This window comes from Saccopteryx bilineata, chromosome 3, assembly GCF_036850765.1.
Source record: "Saccopteryx bilineata isolate mSacBil1 chromosome 3, mSacBil1_pri_phased_curated, whole genome shotgun sequence".
Classification (NCBI taxonomy): Eukaryota; Metazoa; Chordata; class Mammalia; order Chiroptera; family Emballonuridae; genus Saccopteryx; species Saccopteryx bilineata.
The window spans coordinates 269,343,521-269,361,258 of NC_089492.1; the positions used below are offsets into that span (position 1 = coordinate 269,343,521).

A 17,738-nucleotide genomic window follows, 5' to 3' on the forward strand; every position below is an offset into this window, starting at 1 on the left:
GGCTTGAGCAAAGAGCTCACCAGCTTGGACCCAAGGTCGCTGGCTCCAGCAGGGGGTTACTTGGTCTGCTGAAGGCCCACGGTCAAGGCACGTGTAAGAAAGCAATCAATGAACAACTAAGAAGTCACAAGGCGCAACGAGAAACTGATGATTGATGCTTCTCATCTCTCTCCGTTCCTGTCTGTCTGTCCCTGTCTATCTCTGCCTCTGTTAAAAAAAAAAAAAAAAAAAAAAAAAAGAATCAACCAACGAGTGTGTGGCAAGTGGAGCAACAAATTGATGTTTCTCTCTCTAAACAAACAAACAAAACCAAAAACTCATTTAAAAAAAGGTGAGAAAGGTGAGGCCTGAACAGGCGGTGGCGCAGTGGATAGAGCGTCGGACTGGGATGTGGAGGACCCAGGTTCGAGACCCCGAGGTTGTCAGCTTGAGCGCAGGTTCATCTGGTTTGAGCAAAGTTCACCAGTTTGGACCCAAGGTCGCTGGCTTGAGCAAGAGGTTACTTGGTCTGCTGTAGCCCCACGATCAAGGCACATATGAGAAAGCAATCAATGAAAAACTAAGGTGTCACAACGAAAAACTAATGATTGATGCTTCTCATCTGTCTCCGTTACTGTCTGTCTGTCCCTATCTATCCCTCTCTATGACTCTCTCTGTCTCTGTAAATTAAAATAATAAAATAAAATTTTAAAAATTAAAAAAAATAAATAAAAAAAGGTGAGGTGGGCAGAAGAGTAGAGTTGGATGTGGCCTAGGTATCAGCAGCAAAGGCCCAGAAAACACAACCTAGGTCTAGACATCTCCTGGCCTAAAGTATGAAAAAGAAAATCAACTTCAGCTTAAGGCTGCGGCTCCAACCACACCAAGGTGAACCTGAGTCCTAGTTTAGGACATCTGCTTAGCCTTCCAGGAGTAATAGTACCCTTATCTCTACCACACACCACAAAACAAAAACAAGCAGGATTCCTACTGTCACATCTACCAACATCTGGCCTTTAAAGGGTTCTCCTCAGATGTGTGACTATCTGATCCCTAAGACTCCAGCATTCTCTCAGGCACTTACTTGCACTTTCTGCCCCACCACAGAAATAAAGACATACCATATGCTTCATAAGAATCTTGAACCTCCCCATGTCCGTAGTCATAATATTCTGAGTCCCTAAAAGCCAAAGACAGAGTGTTAGAGAACCTTACAGCAACTATGTTTCAGTTTCACCTTTCTTCTAAATATATTTCTGTCATTTTACTTATGTATATAATACAGGAAATGTTTATTTCCCCATGTTCAAACTATAAAACATTCCAAACACATATATAACTATGTACTCAAAAAAATGAACATATAACAACTATAGCAAATAAAAATGGATAGCTCACAATTTAAAGTGAAAAAACACAACCCAAAATTGACTGCAGGGGTCCCCAAACTTTTTACACAGGGGGCCAGTTCACTGTCCCTCAGACCGCTGGAGGGCCGCCACATACAGTACTCCTCTCACTGTCCACCAATGAAAGAGGTGCCCCTTCCGGAAGTGCAGCGGGGGCCCGGATAAATGGCCTTAGAGGGCTGCATGCGGCCCGTGGGCCGTAGTTCGGGGACACCTGGTGTATATTATTTATAGGGCTCACTGGAAGAGAATAAACAAACAGGAAAAGAACTGTTCTGCCCCCCACTGCAGAATTATGAGACACTTTTTCAATCAATCACAGATAAGATACATATATATAAAAAAAGTTCTTTAAGAAAAGTGCAGAAAAGAACCTACGTTATTGCAGTGGGATTCTAGTTTCCTTTAAAATTTTTATATAACTTAAATGTGACTGTGATATTTTTAAATAATAAATCCAATTAATTTAAAGATATTTTCCCTTTGTTTCCATGTAGTCACAGCTCAGGAATTTTTCATTTGCTATTTTCAGATTCTACAATATAATTTAAGATTCACAATTATCCAGACTTGCAAACCTAAGTACATGCCTTACAAATGTCCAAAGCTTAGGGGATACCCTCAAAAGGTAAGACACATTGCTTCTTAGATTTGTGCTACCTAAATCTCTGTCCTTCCCACTCCCTCTATCCATCCATAGGACAAAAAAATAGCAACTGTATTGCCTGACTCACCCTTGGCTCTGGCTGTAATAGCCTTCGTAGCCTTCATAACTCTGTTCTGCATATGTATCATCATATCCCTAGAACAAATAAAATGAAATACAAAGTCAGAATCACAGAGGACAGGGAAGGTAATTGTATCCCATGGGAGGATGGCAGGTTTCTACATTAATAGAACATGAAATTTCAACCATTGTAGAAAAGTCAAGAAAGATTTTTTTTTTTTAATGAAACAAAACCAACCAACCAAACTAAAAAACAAAAACAAAAACCCTTTGAGTGTGGACAGGAAAATAAGGTACAAAAGTTGAACTTTGGTGACAGTAGTAGTTGGTGAGAGCCCCCTTAGTAAAACACTGTACATTAAGGTATAGCTTATTTCCTGTTTAATCTACATACACATAGTAGTAAACCATGCTTAAACTGCAAAACTCTCTTCATAGGTTAACATTCACTGCTAGAGAAAAGAGCAGATTCTGAATCTTCTAGGCAGTCCCTGCCACCTAAATCAAAGGCCAAGGCCCTGTTATTCAGCTCCCTCTGGTTGGCAACTGCTAGGTAGTGGGAAATGGCACATTGTTTAAACTTCTTACATATTCTTCATATGTCTCTGGTGCAGGGGGTGGAGGCAAAGGTATTCTCTGGATGCCTGCTGTCCGTGCTCTTGGTGCTGGAGCACCCCTCACAGTAGGTGGGGGTGGCACTCCTCGAGTCACAGTGGCACCTCTGGTGATGGCTCCTCTCACTGGTGTACCACGCACCAAAGCCCCCCGAGGAGGCACAACACCACGGCCCCTAAAAAAAAAAGTACATCCCCTTTTTATTAAACTTACTGGGGTGTCACTGGTTAACAAAATTACACAGGTTCCAGATACACAATTCCACAATACAGTATCTAAGAAAGTTGATTTAAAATGGAGCTTTTTAATAAATAGGCTACTTTCATGGTTAGATCTGTTTTCAAATTCTGGAGCTAGCTGGATTGTATGATCCTTAAAAAGACTATTATTAAAAAAAATAGAGAAATGCATCAGTAGGAATTAAGAGTCAAAATGGAAGATTCCTCAGGTTCCACAGTGGACTGACTTGGAGAGTCTGAACACTCCACAAAGATCAGTGACAAAAGGTAAAATTCCAAAGTCATAGACCATTTAAAAATGCTAGAACTGTTCAAAATTAAAAGACCAAAAGTCTCAGTAGGACTGCTGCACTTGACTATGGCCAAAGTGACCAAGAGCTAGAAATCCACTAGATGCAGGATACAAATTCTGAGAGCCCTTCTAAGTTGGAGATAAGCATACCACTAAGAGAGAGATGGTACTAGCAGTCAAATTTACATCCTATTTCTGGTTGTCTACATTATTTTTACCTGGGAACAGGTGGAGGAGGAGGAGCAACACCCCGGCCTCTCACAGGCACCCCACGTCCTCGAGAGGGCTCCGGTACTCCATTCAAGTAGGAGAGTTCTAGAAACTGCTCCTGGCAGATATCATCCATCATATCCTGCAAATAAAAAATGAGGAGTGTTTTGTTTTTTTAAAAGAATTTATTCATTTTAGAGAGAGAAGAGAAGGGGGAGAGGAGCAGGAAGCATCAATTCCCTTATGTGCCTTGACCAGGCAAGCCCAGGGTTTTGAACCGGTGACCTCAGCTTTCCAGGTTGGTGCTTTACCCACTTCGCCACCACAGGTCAGGCAAGGAGTGTAACATCTCCACCTATTGCTGGAAATCATCTAGCCCACATAAGCCTTGAGTGTTAAGAACAGATCTGAAAGCCCAGATGAAGTCTCAGAGGTCATTCTCTGAAGTCAAAGAGCACCCTACTTGTCACCTCTTTGAGTCAAGTGTTTCATCTTCATTAAAATGTGGTAGCTCTTCAGAATGTGATCCCTGTCTGGCTCTCTAGATCATCACTTCCATCCTCCCTTCAGGTATAACCTCCTTTCAGGCCACGCTGAACGACTTTTAGTTCAGAACCTGGCATATCTTACACACCCATTTTTGCAAATGGTTTCCTCTTCCTAACGCCACTACCATCAATTAAGCTGTATGTACTAGGTATTATATAAGCAGCTTTATATAGATTTTTCAGTTTAATCTCCAACATAACCCTTAAGCAAGTAGGCAGATCTCCCCCCCCCCTTTTTTTATAGTGGGGAAAACAGATTCAGAGAGTATAAAGAAACCAGCCTAAGGACATATAGCTAGTAAGTGGGACACTCTAGATGTGAATTCAGATTCTAGGCTTTGAATCATTAGACTCTCCCCCACTCTTATGAGACTTGATCTAAAATATTACCTCTTTTGAAAAAGTTTCACTTGATGACACCCCCAGTACCTCCTCTTTTCCCACAGCATTCTCTTAATTTTTTTCTACCCAAGCACTTACTAGATCATTTTTAAATTGTCTTTCTTACTAGATTGTAAGCTCCCAAGGAGCCATTTTTGTAACTTCAGACCCAAGCCACCTATGAGATACTTAAAATATGTTTGAGATGAACAAAGCTCAGAAAAGTGAAATAATTTGTCCAAGATGACGCAGAGATAAAGCTCCCAGTCCAGTGCTCTTCCTACTGTACATGGAAGTCTCTCTAATATAGTTATGGTTCTAAGGGGAAAATGAACAACTCTGGTCATGGATGCGAAAACAGGCTCACTCTTTTTCTTCATGATAGGGAAGAACTGAGTCGTGTCATCTGCAAGTATATTCACATATTTCCTGATGAGAGAGCCATTTAGTCTTAATACAATACTTCATGTATACAGCTTCTAGAATAGAAAATTCTAGTCACCAGAGAGATGTCCCTCCATAGTTCTTCACTTCCTCCTCCTACTTTACACATACATTACTGCTGCTTGAAATTCACCAGAGAATCAAGTGACCAATGACAGCCAATTTGCTCAGAGCCTCCCAACTACCACATTAACACTGAGGAAACCCAAGTCTCCCTGGCAGGCATCTTTTTTGAAGATCCACTTACATGGAAGCCTTGTAAACCTATTCCTGTTGAAAAATATGCTGAGACTAATGATAAAGAGGATATGGGCATTCCCCTGTCATCTTTCAGAAGCTAGATGGCTCAAAATGCTTCAATATAACAAAAGAGTCAAAAGTTAATTCCTTGGGTTCTTCTCCAGAATATTTAAAATTGGCTGTTTCACATTGATCATTCTAATGCAGACAAGGTAGTTTGGAAGCAAAGCAGCTTCTGAGACATTTGAGACAGTGCTGGAATCCTTGGAGCTCAGCATTGTAAGTACACACTGTTTACAAATTTTTGCTCTACCAATTCTCACATCCTCTGACACTACATTTTACATATTCAAGAAAACCAAGAACTGTAGCTCACCTCTTCCTAGTTTTAGTGACGAAAATGTGATGCTTGCTCAGTTCTAGTTCCAAATGCTTTCTGAGGTTCCAGATTCAACCTTGGTTATTAAATATTCAACAGTAATATGTTAATTCTAACAACTACCAAGCCTTGCTAAAAGGCAAAAATTGCACCGTTTTCTAATTATTCAAAGAACTGATGACCCTCTGACCAGGTGGTAATTAGCAAGACAGGTAACCCTGTCTGCCCTAACTCTCCTTGGGCCTCAGTTACACTCTCAAAGGAGCTGCACGCCAATCTGTTTAGTATCAACAGTCAAACCTATAATAATCATACCTCTTTCAAATCAAACTCTACTTGAGTAAAATTCTTCTAGGAGAAAAAGAAAGCCCTGAATACATCCAGGTCAAATTTAATCCATTAAGATTGGATACTAGAAGTTTTTGATATTATCCACTAGACACTTTAGAGTCTCTCCCTTTCCTATCATAACCTCCTGGTTCCATACCAGTACCAAAATATATACTCAGCTCAGTGAAGATCCTGTTAACTTTTTGTTAACAAGTAAGGATGCCAGACACAATGTGGACCTAAGATACTAATAAACAACTAAAACCACATTAGACAAGGATAGGTAGAGTGGTCTTGGGTACAGTGCTTCAAAAACTCAGTACAAGTAATGGACCACCTCAGAAAAATATAAGTACAGGTTATGCAGAGACCTGGGTTTAAAAACCCCTGCCTTAGCAACAGCACAAAGCCTAGTTCTCTCATGCTTAAAAGATATAGGATATGGATTTCCTTACTGGTACTAGAAACTTCTTGACTTCCTCCATAGCATGGGCCATAAGAGCATAAGCCTCACATGGGGGTCCAAAGACTTCAATGAAGACATGCAGATCCATATTCAAATGAGCATATTTGGGGTCTCCACCTTTGCGCAGCTCTTCCTCCTGTGGAAAAATGAAAACTAAATATCACATCACATAGACTAGGGAGTTAATGATGCCTTTAACTTCAAGGCCAAAGGGACAACAAGAAATAACTGTAACATCCAAGGAAAACAGTAAAGTGTAAGAAAAAAGTAAAACAAGTCCTAGAGAATAATAATTTACACATACCTCCTAAACCTGCAATTGGTCTGCTGCTAAAAGTTAACTATTGTCTTGAATCCCTGGTGTACAGAAGAGATAACCTTAACTTCAATCTCTATTCAGATAATAGCTATTTGCCAGTCATTGATTCATTGCTAAGCATTTACTTTTATTTATTTTTAATTTTTTCCTAAAATTGTTTTCTGCCCTTGACTCCTCTCCTGTAACTACAATTGCACATATGCTAGATTGCATGGTAATGCTCTGTAGGCAACTAAAACTCTTAATTTTCTTTCAGTTTATTTTATCTCCATACTTTGGCCTGAACAGTCCTGCCTTTAATTTATCTGATTTCCACTCCTCTCCTTTTTTTTCTTTTTAGTGTCTTATCTTATGTTCATTCAGTGAAATTTGCATCTCGGCTATTACATTTTCATTTTCTATACATTCCATCTCCTTCCTAATTATTTTTCCTCCACATACTTATACAAATTATATTTATAATAACTATTTTAAAGTCTTGTCAGTAAATCCCAAAATCTATTATTTCTGCATCTTTTTCTATCAACTGATTTTCTTCCTTGGTTATGGGTCATATTTGATAATTTCCATATGTTTAGTAATTTTTTGACAAACAAATAAAAGTGAAAAGATTCCCTTTGGCAACCATCAGCTTTTTCTCCATATAGTGTTTGTTTTGTTTATTCATTTATTTTGTTTTCAGAGTCCACATATAAATAAAATCATACAGTATTTATCTTTTTCTGTCTGACAACTTTCACTTAGGATAATACCCTCTAGGTCCATCTATGTTGTTGCAAATGGCAAGATTTCACTCTTTTAAAATTTCTGAATATTTCAGTGCAAGTGTGTACCACCCACCCCTCCACACACACATCTTTAGCCATGCACCTATTGATGGACATCTAGGTTGCTTACATATCTTGGCTATTACTAGTAATGCTGCAATGAACATAGGGGTGCACATATCTTCTCAAATTATTTTTTTCTTTTAAGGTATTTATTCCTACTAATGATTGAGAGAGAGGAAAGGAGAGCGACAGTATGAGATAGGAACATCTGATATGTTCCTGTATGTGCCCTGATCAGGGATCGAACCAGCAGCCTTTGTGCTTCCAGACAACACACTAACCAACTGAGCCATCTGGCTAAGGCTCGAAAGTTTTTTTGGGGGGCCCTGGCCGGTTGGCTCAGTGGTAGAGCGTCAGCCTGGCATGCAGAAGTCCCGGGTTCGATTCCCGGCCAGGGCACACAGGAGAAGCGCCCATCTGCTTCTCCACCCCTCCCCCTCTCCTTCCTCTCTGTCTCTCTCTTCCCCTCCTGCAGCGAGGCTCCATTGGAGCAAAGATGGCCCGGGCACTGGGGATGGCTCCTTGGCCTCTGCCCCAGGTGCTGGAGTGGCTCTGGTCACAACAGAGCGACACCCTGGAGAGGCATAGCATCGCCCCCTGGTGGGCAGAGCATCGCCCCCTGATGGGTGTGCCGGGTGGATCCCGGTCAGGCGCATGCGGGAGTCTGTCTGACTGTCTCTCCCCGTTTCCAGCTTCAGAAAAATACCAAAAAAAAAAAAAAAAAAAAAGTTAAAAAAAAAAAAGGTTTTTTTTGTTTTCTAGGATAAATATGCAGAAGAAGTAAAACTCCTGTTTTGGATGGCAGCTCTGCTTTTTTTCCCTTTTTTAAAATGTTTCCACTAATTTGAGAGAGAGGAAGGGAGGATGGGGAGGAAAGGAAAGGGAGGGGGAGAGTAGAGAGGGGGGAGAAGGGAGGAGGGGAGGGGAAGAGGAGAAAAGGAGGGTGAGGAGGAGAATAAGGGGGAGAAAGGGAGGGGGAGAAGTAGGGGAGGAGAAGGGGAGGAAAAATGGGAGAGAAGAGAGTCAAGGGAAGGAGGGAGAGAGAAGGGAAGAGGGGAAGAAAGGGAAAGGGGGGAGAAAAGAAGAGAGGGTGAGGACAGAGAGGAGAGAGAGGAAGAGAGGGAGAGCGGAAGAGAGGGAGAGAGGGCGAGCGGGAGAGAGGAAGAGAGAGGGAGAAGAGGGAGAGCGGGGGAGAGAGGAAAAGAGAGAGAGCGGGAGAGAGGGAGAGCGGAAGAGAGGAAGAGAGAGGGAGAGAGGAGAGAGGGAGAGAGGAATAGAAGGGGAACAGAGGGGGAATAGAGGAAGAGTAGAGGTAGAGAGAAGGGAGTAGAGGAGAGAGCGGGGAAAGGGGAATAGAGGCAGAGGGGAAAAGAGAGAGAGAGAGAGAGGTGTCAGTTGGTTGTTCTATTTAGGTGTACACTCATTGGATGCTTCTCATTTGTACCCTGACCAGGGGTGAAACCTGCAACCTTGGCAAGCTGGGATGATGCTCTATCCACTGAGTTGCCTGGCCAGGACCTGTCAATCATTGACTGATTCATTGCCAAGCATTTGCTTTTATTGAACTTTTTTTTTATTTGAGAGAAAGAGAAAGCGAGCGAGAGAGAAACACTGATCCATTGTTCCACTTATTTATGCATTCATTGGTTGACGCTTGTATGTGCCCTGACCAGAGATTGAACCCTCAACCTTGGTGTATTGAGACAACACTCTATCTAAGCTACTGAGCTACTGGGCCAGGGCTGCCAAGCATTTGCTTTTAAATCCCAGGTAGAGCTATTAATCAGCAGCTTCTTATCTGCTTACATGGGCTGGTGAGTTCTAAGAGAGGAAAAGAAGTCAGGATAGAGAGAAAATCTCATTAGCTAGAATAACACACTTCAGCTCTAACTGTAGTCTAGTGAGAAACAGGAGTGGACAAAACAGGGTCTGAGAAAACAATGTTCATCAATTAGACTGCAGAAAAGGAGGCCTGAAAGAGTACGTTTTTAGGCTATAGCAGGTATATCTCATCTAAAACCTGACCCTAGGAGGCTAAGACTCTTCTGTTTTGGTGGGAAGTTTCTTGGCACTTACAAAGAGTACAGCACATATGGGGCTATGGCATGAAAATAAACAAGCATTAGGTTCTGTTGTCAGGATTACTCAAGACTCCTTTTGGAATACCTTCTTTAAATAGGCTTTGCATTCCAGCTGGCTATAAAATAAACCAGACAACTAATCCTCAGACCTACCTGGAGTGACAACACTACTGCTCTCACTTTTCCATGTACTAGAAACGTGCTATTCAAATTTTAGTGTTTTTAGTCTAGGTAAGTTTTAGTACAGTTCCCCTTTCAAGTTTTCATAGATAAGGCTCCTAATGCTGTAGTTGCCATTGCTGTTTCCATTACTACTCAGTAAAAAGTCAGAAAAAATAACCAGGGTGCATTTAGGCTCTTTCAGGGTTACCAAGCAAGTAAATTATGTTGGTCTATAACTTCTTACATTCAATACCAATTTAAAGGCGTCTCATTCTGTAAATATACAAATACTAGGTTCCATACCAGGCCCTGGGCTATACAAAAAGGTACTGAGGTGTCTTCTCCCTTCACTGTATGAGCTTACCTTGGCTTTGTCTCTCATTGAGCCCTTTCCCAACACAGAGATCTTTGCACCAGTCTCTTCTTGCAGTCTTTTGATAGTATTCCCTTGTGGTCCAAGGATCTTTCCCACAAAATTGAACTGACAAAAAATAAAGACAGATTTCTAAATATACATACTCCTATAAAACATTTCCACATGTATTACGTAATTCGATCTTCAACAACCCTGTAATACAGAAACATTCCATTCTCATTTTACTTAAGGATATACTACTGAAGCTGCACTGCTAAAGTGATTAGCCTAAAGTTATGAGAGTAGTTCTTTGATTTGGTTTTAGGATCCCTGATGTAGTCTGGTGCTCTTTCCATAATATCATACAGCAACCCTCAGTACTTTAACATACATATTTTTTTAAAAAAATTGATTTTAGAGAGAGGAGGGAGGGAGAGAAAGAAAGAGAAGTGGTGGGGAACAGTGGGAAGCATTAACTCATAGTAGTTGTTTCTCCTATGTGCCTTGACTGGGCAAGCCCAGGGTTTCAAAGTGGCAACCTCAGCATTCTGGGTCAATGATTTATCCACTGTGCCACCACAGGTCAGGCGTTTTGAAAAATATTTTATTATTATTTTTTAAATGAGAGGAGGGGAGATAGAGAGACAGACCCAGAAACCTCTGTTTGCAGCCGATGCTCAAAATCAACCAAGCTATTCTTAGTGCCTGAGGCTGACGCTTGAATCAACCAAGCCACTGGCTATGAGAGAAGAGAGAAGGGAGTGAGGGAAGGGAAGAGAAGCAGATAGTTGCTTCTCATGTTGCCCTGATCAGGGATCAAACCCAGGAAGTCTGCATGCTAGGCTAACGCTCTATGCACTGAGCAAGCCAGCCAGCCAGCCAGGACAGGTCAGGCTTTAATTTATTGATTAGAGAGAGAGGAAAAAGAAAATCTTTTGATAAGGAAAAGATTACAATTCTTTCTTGGCCACAGCTATGCAATTAGTTATGGACTTATTTGCCAGAAATAAGTACATAAGTACAGGAAAAAAGTTTCACAGGCTCAAGTTTCTGATGCATCACCGTCTCTGGAAGTCGTTATTATAGCGCATGACTCACACCTACAAAGACAACTCAGAGAAGTTGGGCACTTTCTGCCTTACCTTCGGATATTGCTTGACAGGTATCAGTACCCGCTCCTTCAGCTTCATGTTCTTATGAGAAAATAAATCCAAATAATTCTCCTCATCATCCTTTTTTGAAAGCCCCTTCTGAATCTTCTCAATTTCTGAATAAAAGAAACAGAACTTAACTGAGTTTTGTTCTGATGAATAAGGCAAATTTCCAAGTCTGCATGGAGCAATAACATGGAGTACTATGTAATGACACCAATTAGTTCAGATAATGTGCTAATTTCAGAAAGCGACTAAAAATACCAAAGGACATGAAGTTGACTAGGAAACCCAAAGCCCACTTCTAGTAAGAGCAGTCTGCACTTTCACCCCCACCTGAATGTCTCTACATTAGAGACATTCAAATGTTTCTTAGAATAAACAAATTTAACAAAACTAATAAAGAGAGAAGGGGAAAAAGGACTACATGAATTAAAATTAAAACTAAAAGTCTGCCATCAAGAAAAAGTACAAAGTCATATTTTTTTTCTAAGATTTTATTTATTCATTCATTTTAGATAAAGGAGAGAAAAGTAGAGTGTGGGAAGGTTGGGGAAGAGTGGGAAGCATCAACTAGTAGTTGCTTCCCAGATGTGCCTTGACTGGGTAAGCCCAAGGTTTCGAACTGGCGACCTCCATGTTCCAGGTTGACACTTAATCCACTGTGTCACCACAGGTCAGGTTGTGGCAGTAGTACTTTGAATAGTAATAGTCCTTAAGAGTTTGAAAGACCTGGTTCTTAATCTGCCACTCATTAACTGTATGAACTCTGAAAAGTTATTTAATTGCTCTGACTTTTAGTTTCCTCATTTATACAAACTAATACTTTTTTTTTTTTCCCCCCTGAAGCTGGAAACAGGGAGAGACAGTCAGACAGACTCCCGCATGCGCCCGACCGGGATTCACCCGGCACGCCCACCAGGGGGCGATGCTCGGCGGAGGGGTGGAGAAGCAAATGGGCGCTTCTCCTGCGTGCCCTGGCCGGGAATCGAACCCGGGTCCTCCGCACACTAGGCCGACACTCTACCGCAGAGCCAACCGGCCAGGGCCCAGTTTCCTCATTTATAAAATGAAGGTAATACCTACTTCATGAAGTTGGTATAAAATCAATAAAATAACATATGTACAAATGCTAATTAGAGCCCATTTCTTGGGAAGTGTCAACATTAGCTAGCCCAAATTCAGCTAATGTCCTAAAGGAAAAGAAAATGCACCAAGGTACTTTCAATTCACAGGTTAAGGTACTTTCATCAGATAGAACCTTAGCATCCAAAAATATTTCCTAACATTAGGAAACTCCATCCATCCATCCATCTGTTGCCAAGTGTCTCAGTGCTTCCTAAAGAGGCAGATAAAAGGAGAGATACACATATAATCATTAACCATTAGGTGAGACTTACAAAGGGCCAGGTACCTATCCTATAAAGTGTAGGAGACACAACAGAACAAGTCAGATATAGTCCCCATCTTCACTATGTTTATACACTGGAGTTCCCAGGTAATGAAGTTAGCAAAAAAGTATGTATAATTAAGTGCTACGATAGAAATACTAACAGAGATGTGGGCAGAGTGTGCAAGTAACAAACAGCAACTAAAAGGTTCCATGGACCTGATCAGGGTGGCGTAGTGGATAGTGTCAACTTGGGACACTGAGGTCCCAAGTTCAAAACCTCAAGGTCACCTTCTTGAAGGTGAGCTCATCTGGCTTGAGTGCAGGATCACTGATATGATCTCAAGATTGCTGTCTTGAGCAAGGGGTCATGGGCTCAGCCTGAGCCTCCCAGTCAAGGCACATATAAGAAACAATCAATGAACAACTAAAGTGATACAACTATGATACTAAAGTGATACAACTATGATACTTCTCATCTCTCCTTTCCTGTTTCTAAATAAATAAACAAAATAAAATGGTTCTATCCCACTGAGAACAGTCAAGAAATTTATATTCCCAGCCCTTGGCCAGGTGGTTCAGTGGATAGAGTGCTGTCCTGGCATGCTGAGGTCGCAGGTTCCGTCCCTGGTCAGAGAACATACATATGAGAAGCAACCAATGAATGCACAACCAAATGGAAAAACTGAGTAATGCCTCTCTCCCCTACAATGACCACTCCTTTAGTCAATGGAAAAATTTTTAAAAAGTTATATTCCCTAAAATCAGTGGAACATTCTTTTATTTTATTTTTTGGGGGTATTTTTCTGAAAGAAGTGAAGAGGCAGAGAGACAGACTCCCGCATGCGCCCGGGATCCACTCAGCAAGCCCTTTAGGGGGTGATGTTCTGCCCATCTGGGGCGTTGCCCTGTTGAAACCAGAGCCATTCTAGAGCCTGAGGCGGAGGTCATGGAACCATCTCAGCGCCCAGGCCAACTTTGCTCCAAAGGAGCCTTGGCTACGGGAGAAGAGAGAGATAGGAGAGGGGAAAAGGTGGAGAAGCAGATGGGCACTTCTCCTGTGTACCCGGGCCAGAAATTGAACCCAGGACATCCATACGCCAGGCCGATGCTCCACCACTGAGCCAACTGGCCAGGGCCAGTGGAACATTCTAAATACAGACCTTTCTCCTTATATGATATTCCCACAGTGTTTCTACCATAAGTTTTAAAGCAAGGGGTCTTAAAAAATTCAGCGGGCATCAGAATCACCAGTAGGGCTTATTAAATTACACTGCTTGGCCTGAACCCCAGTCTGGGATTTACTATGTTAGGAGTTCCCATTTCTTTCCTTTTTTTTAAAAAAAAGATTTTATTTATTCATTTTGGGGGGGGGATAAAGAGAGAAGGGGGGAAGGAGCAGGAAGCATCAACTCCCATATGTGCCTTGACCAGGCAAACCCAGGGTTTTGAACCAGTGACCTCAGCGTTCCAGGTCAATGCTTTATCCACTGTACCACCACAGGCCAGGCCAAAGTTTGCATTTCTAACAAGTTACCAGGTGATGTTGTATTGCTGGTTTAGGGATCAAGCTTTAAAACTAATGATTTGGTTTAAGAGTACACTACTTTAAAGATATTCTTCAAATCTGTAATTTTATGTTTTAAAAAATGTTGAGATGAAAGAAAGTTACTTTGACCCTGACAGATTCAAACAGAAGGCTTCCTGTTTATTAAAAAGCCTAGGCCCTGGCTCGTTTGCTCAGTGGACAGAGCACTGACCTGGCGTGAAGTCCCGGGTTTGATTCCCGGTCACAGCACACAATAGATCATCTGCTTCTTGTCCCCTCTTCCTCCCTCTTCCCCTTGCACAGCCAATGGCTCAACTGGTTTGAAAGTGTTGGCCCCAGGTGCTGAGGATAGCTATTTGGTCTGAGTAAGTCAGTCTCAAGCACTAAAAAGAGCTCAGCTGATCTGAGTATTGGCCCCAGATGGGGTTGCTGGGTGGATCCTGGTCAGGGCACATGCGGGAACCTGTCTATCTCCCCTCCTCTCACTTAAAAAAAAAAAAAAAAAAAAAAGCCTAATTTCAGATGTTATAGAATACAGGGAGTTAAATGACCTACTTATGCCTGAGAGCACATACTCCCTTGCTTTCTGACAATTAAAACATTGTCCCAGTAGAGCCCAAGCTCTAAGTCAATGTCAATCAGGCATCTTTGATTCGACTTCCCTGTGCAGTGGGACACTTCTGCTGCTTATCAGCATGCCTGGCAGCCTCTTTAAGACTTCTCTTGAGGCGGCTATGAGGATTCTACTTATCAGTGCCGACACTAACTGCCACCGGAGGAAAAACAGGAGACTGACACACAAGTTAGTTGCAAGAATCACACAGGCAATTTATTACTCACAAATCCTTTTGGCGTGCCTGGGTACAGCTTAAGGGGGCCCCCAGTGTGCTCCTCTCGGCTGTCTTTGGTCAGAGCTCAGAGCAGTGTGGAGACAGTACAGGTTCATGTTGGAGTCTTGGGTGACTACCGCAGCAGGGGGCCCCTTAGCTTTAGTACCTTTTCTGGCCAACGCCTTCTAACAGGTGTCAATTTACAGGATAATCACCTCAAACCATCTTTTTGGGAGTTCCTCCTGGGGAGTCCTTTTTATGCTAATCTACTGAGATGTTACATCAAGCCACTTTTAAGATGTTCCTAAAGAAGCTTCTTGTTTATGCACACACTATATTAATTCCTCTCCAGACAGCATAACTTTAATTTTCTTAACTGATTTTAATATATCTTAATTACTTTATATATCTTCCATATTTTTTATATTTTTATATATTTAATTACTATAACTTTATATTACTACAACAAACTTCTAATCATATTCTAAGTATTCTTAAGTAAACATTTACTCCTATGAAAACAACTGTGAATGGCAGTGCTGTTCACATGCCTATGTTTTGCTGCTTGAAACAGCAAACAAATATGACATTATAATTAACAGATTAAATGCTTCATTCAACATCTTATTTGTTTTGAGGTTTTACTGGTGGTATATCCTAACCTTCACCCCTTCCCACCTACTGCTAATATTAACATTTTGTAGTCACTAGTTTTGAGCCTACCATCTCTGAATAATCTTTTCTTGAGTTTTCAGGCTGGAAAACTGGGTACTCAATCAATCTTCAAATGTTCTAAAGGAACAAATGCCATATTTTTTATATGAAAATATCACTGTGGAGCTTCTAAAAACGTGGAACAAATTACATACTTCATTTTATCTATGTCCTTCAGTGTTTAATTGCTATCATCTAATTAAAGGCCTTCAGTCGTATTTTATATCACTTTCGAGAAATTTTACTTAGTTAAGTGCAAGAAGATAAGAATCAAAGTCTATTAATCTGTTGTGTTCCTATACGAAGCAGGGCTGCAAAAACTGAACCCAGTAGAAATGTTTGTTTGTATGGAATGTAATATGGCCTGTGAATTTAAGGCTTTTCTACACAGATCTTTCTGCTCTATTTTGAAGTAGTCAAATCTTTTTTTTTTTTTTTTTACAGAGACAGAGACAGAGTCAGAGAGAGGGGTAGATAGGGATGGACAGACAGACAGGAATGGAGAGATGAGAAGCATCAATCATCAGTTTTTTGTTGCGACACCTTACTTGTTCATTGATTGCTTTCTTAAATGTGCCTTGACCGTGGGCCTTCAGCAGACCGAGTAACCCCTTGCTCAAGCCAGCAACCTTGGGTCCAAGCTGGTGAGCTTTGCTCAAACCAGATGAGCCCGTGCTCAAGCTGGTGACCTTGGGGTCTCGAACCTGGGTCCACGCGTGCATCCCAGTCCAATGCTCTATCCACTGAGCCACCGCCTGGTCAGGCTGAAGTAGTCAAGTCTTAATTAGAATCCCTTTGTTGAATTTATCTTACAATTTTTTAAAGAATATTAAAACATTTTTTGAGAATACTGAGAATTGAAAAGATAACAGAATCTGAGGTTAGCCTAGAAAGTAAAAGACTAAAGGGCAACTTGAGTCAAGAATGGGCATCTTCCATATTTAGAAAAGACTGAACACTTATTCCATGCCTATTGCCAATCAAATACTATATAAATATTACTTCATTTATCCTAAAAAATAACTCAGTAAAGTAGCTGGTACAATCTCCATTTTACAACTGAGGAAACTGAAACTCAAGAAGTTAGACTGATAAATCACAAAAGCTATTAAAGTACAAGAATAAGAATTAAAACCCAGGCTTTCTCCAACTTCAGAACTCATGCTTCTATTATTGCCTTTCAGCGGCAGGGGTGTGGGGGGGGGGGCAGTGGGGGGGAGCTTTCTTTATACAAGAAAAAGCTTATATTGTAAAATTTGGGGAAGTACAGTTTATAACCTCAGACACTGTCATGAAGCAAAAGGCAATAAAAGGGCTCTGCTGGTGTCTGAGATATTCAGTTTTATTGACTGGTTTTTAGAGAGAAAGGGAGAGAGAAAGAGGGAGGGGGTAGGGAGAGACAGGGGGGGTAGTGATAGAGAGATAGACATCAATTTGTTGTTCCACCCATCCATTCATTCAGTGGTTGATTCCTGTATATGTCTCAACCAGGGATCAAACCCATAACCCTGGTGCATTAGTATAATGCTCCAATCAACTGAGCTACATGGCCAAGGCTTTTTTTTTTTTCAATTATGTATTCTCTCCTTAGCTTCACTTCACTTGGAGAGCTAGGAGCAGGATATAATAGGGGAAAAAATCAAGAAGATGCTTCCTAAAAATGGCTTACCCTCCGGCAAAAGTACTTTCCAGATAACCTTTCTGAAACCAACTCTTAAATGATTTTTGCCTGGGCCTCTGGAGACTTTGGATGTCCCAAGAGCCAAAGAAAGAAAAGCTAAGGTGTAAACAACACAGAGAGGTGACCTATTTGTTTCTTTGCCAGACATACTCACCGATCATATCTTATCCAAGGCTTTCTACGAGTCAGGAATTTTGCATTGTTTCATTTTGTCTTTATAACCAGGATTATCCTTAATCAACAACCAGAGAAACCTGGGCTCAGAAAAGTTATGTAACTTGTTCAAGATCACAAAACTAATTAGTAACAGAGCAGGTACTTAAACCCATGTCATTCCTTACATGAGTCAGAGCAAATTCAAGTAATCTGTGGCATTTCCTTTACTCTTTTACTATAAGGACACTTTTTAAAATGTGT

General features: G+C 41.2%; 1 protein-coding gene across 3 annotated transcripts in view; it reads right to left on the bottom strand.

The window, feature by feature from the left end:
* The window catches only part of KHDRBS1 (KH RNA binding domain containing, signal transduction associated 1), a 42,918-nt gene that overhangs the window by 17,318 nt on the left and 7,862 nt on the right, over positions 1–17,738 (bottom strand). For all 3 annotated transcript variants that reach the window (XR_010730476.1, XR_010730477.1, XM_066269802.1), the window contains exons 2-8: positions 11,149–11,273; positions 10,016–10,132; positions 6,249–6,395; positions 3,480–3,613; positions 2,704–2,905; positions 2,123–2,190; positions 1,101–1,159 (exon numbers count right to left, since the gene is read on the bottom strand). Coding sequence is in view for 1 of the 3 variants with exons in the window: in XM_066269802.1 (XP_066125899.1) it covers positions 1,101–1,159; positions 2,123–2,190; positions 2,704–2,905; positions 3,480–3,613; positions 6,249–6,395; positions 10,016–10,132; positions 11,149–11,273 (852 nt within the window). In the remaining 2 variants the exon portion in view is untranslated. The remainder of the gene's footprint in view (positions 1–1,100; positions 1,160–2,122; positions 2,191–2,703; positions 2,906–3,479; positions 3,614–6,248; positions 6,396–10,015; positions 10,133–11,148; positions 11,274–17,738) is intronic.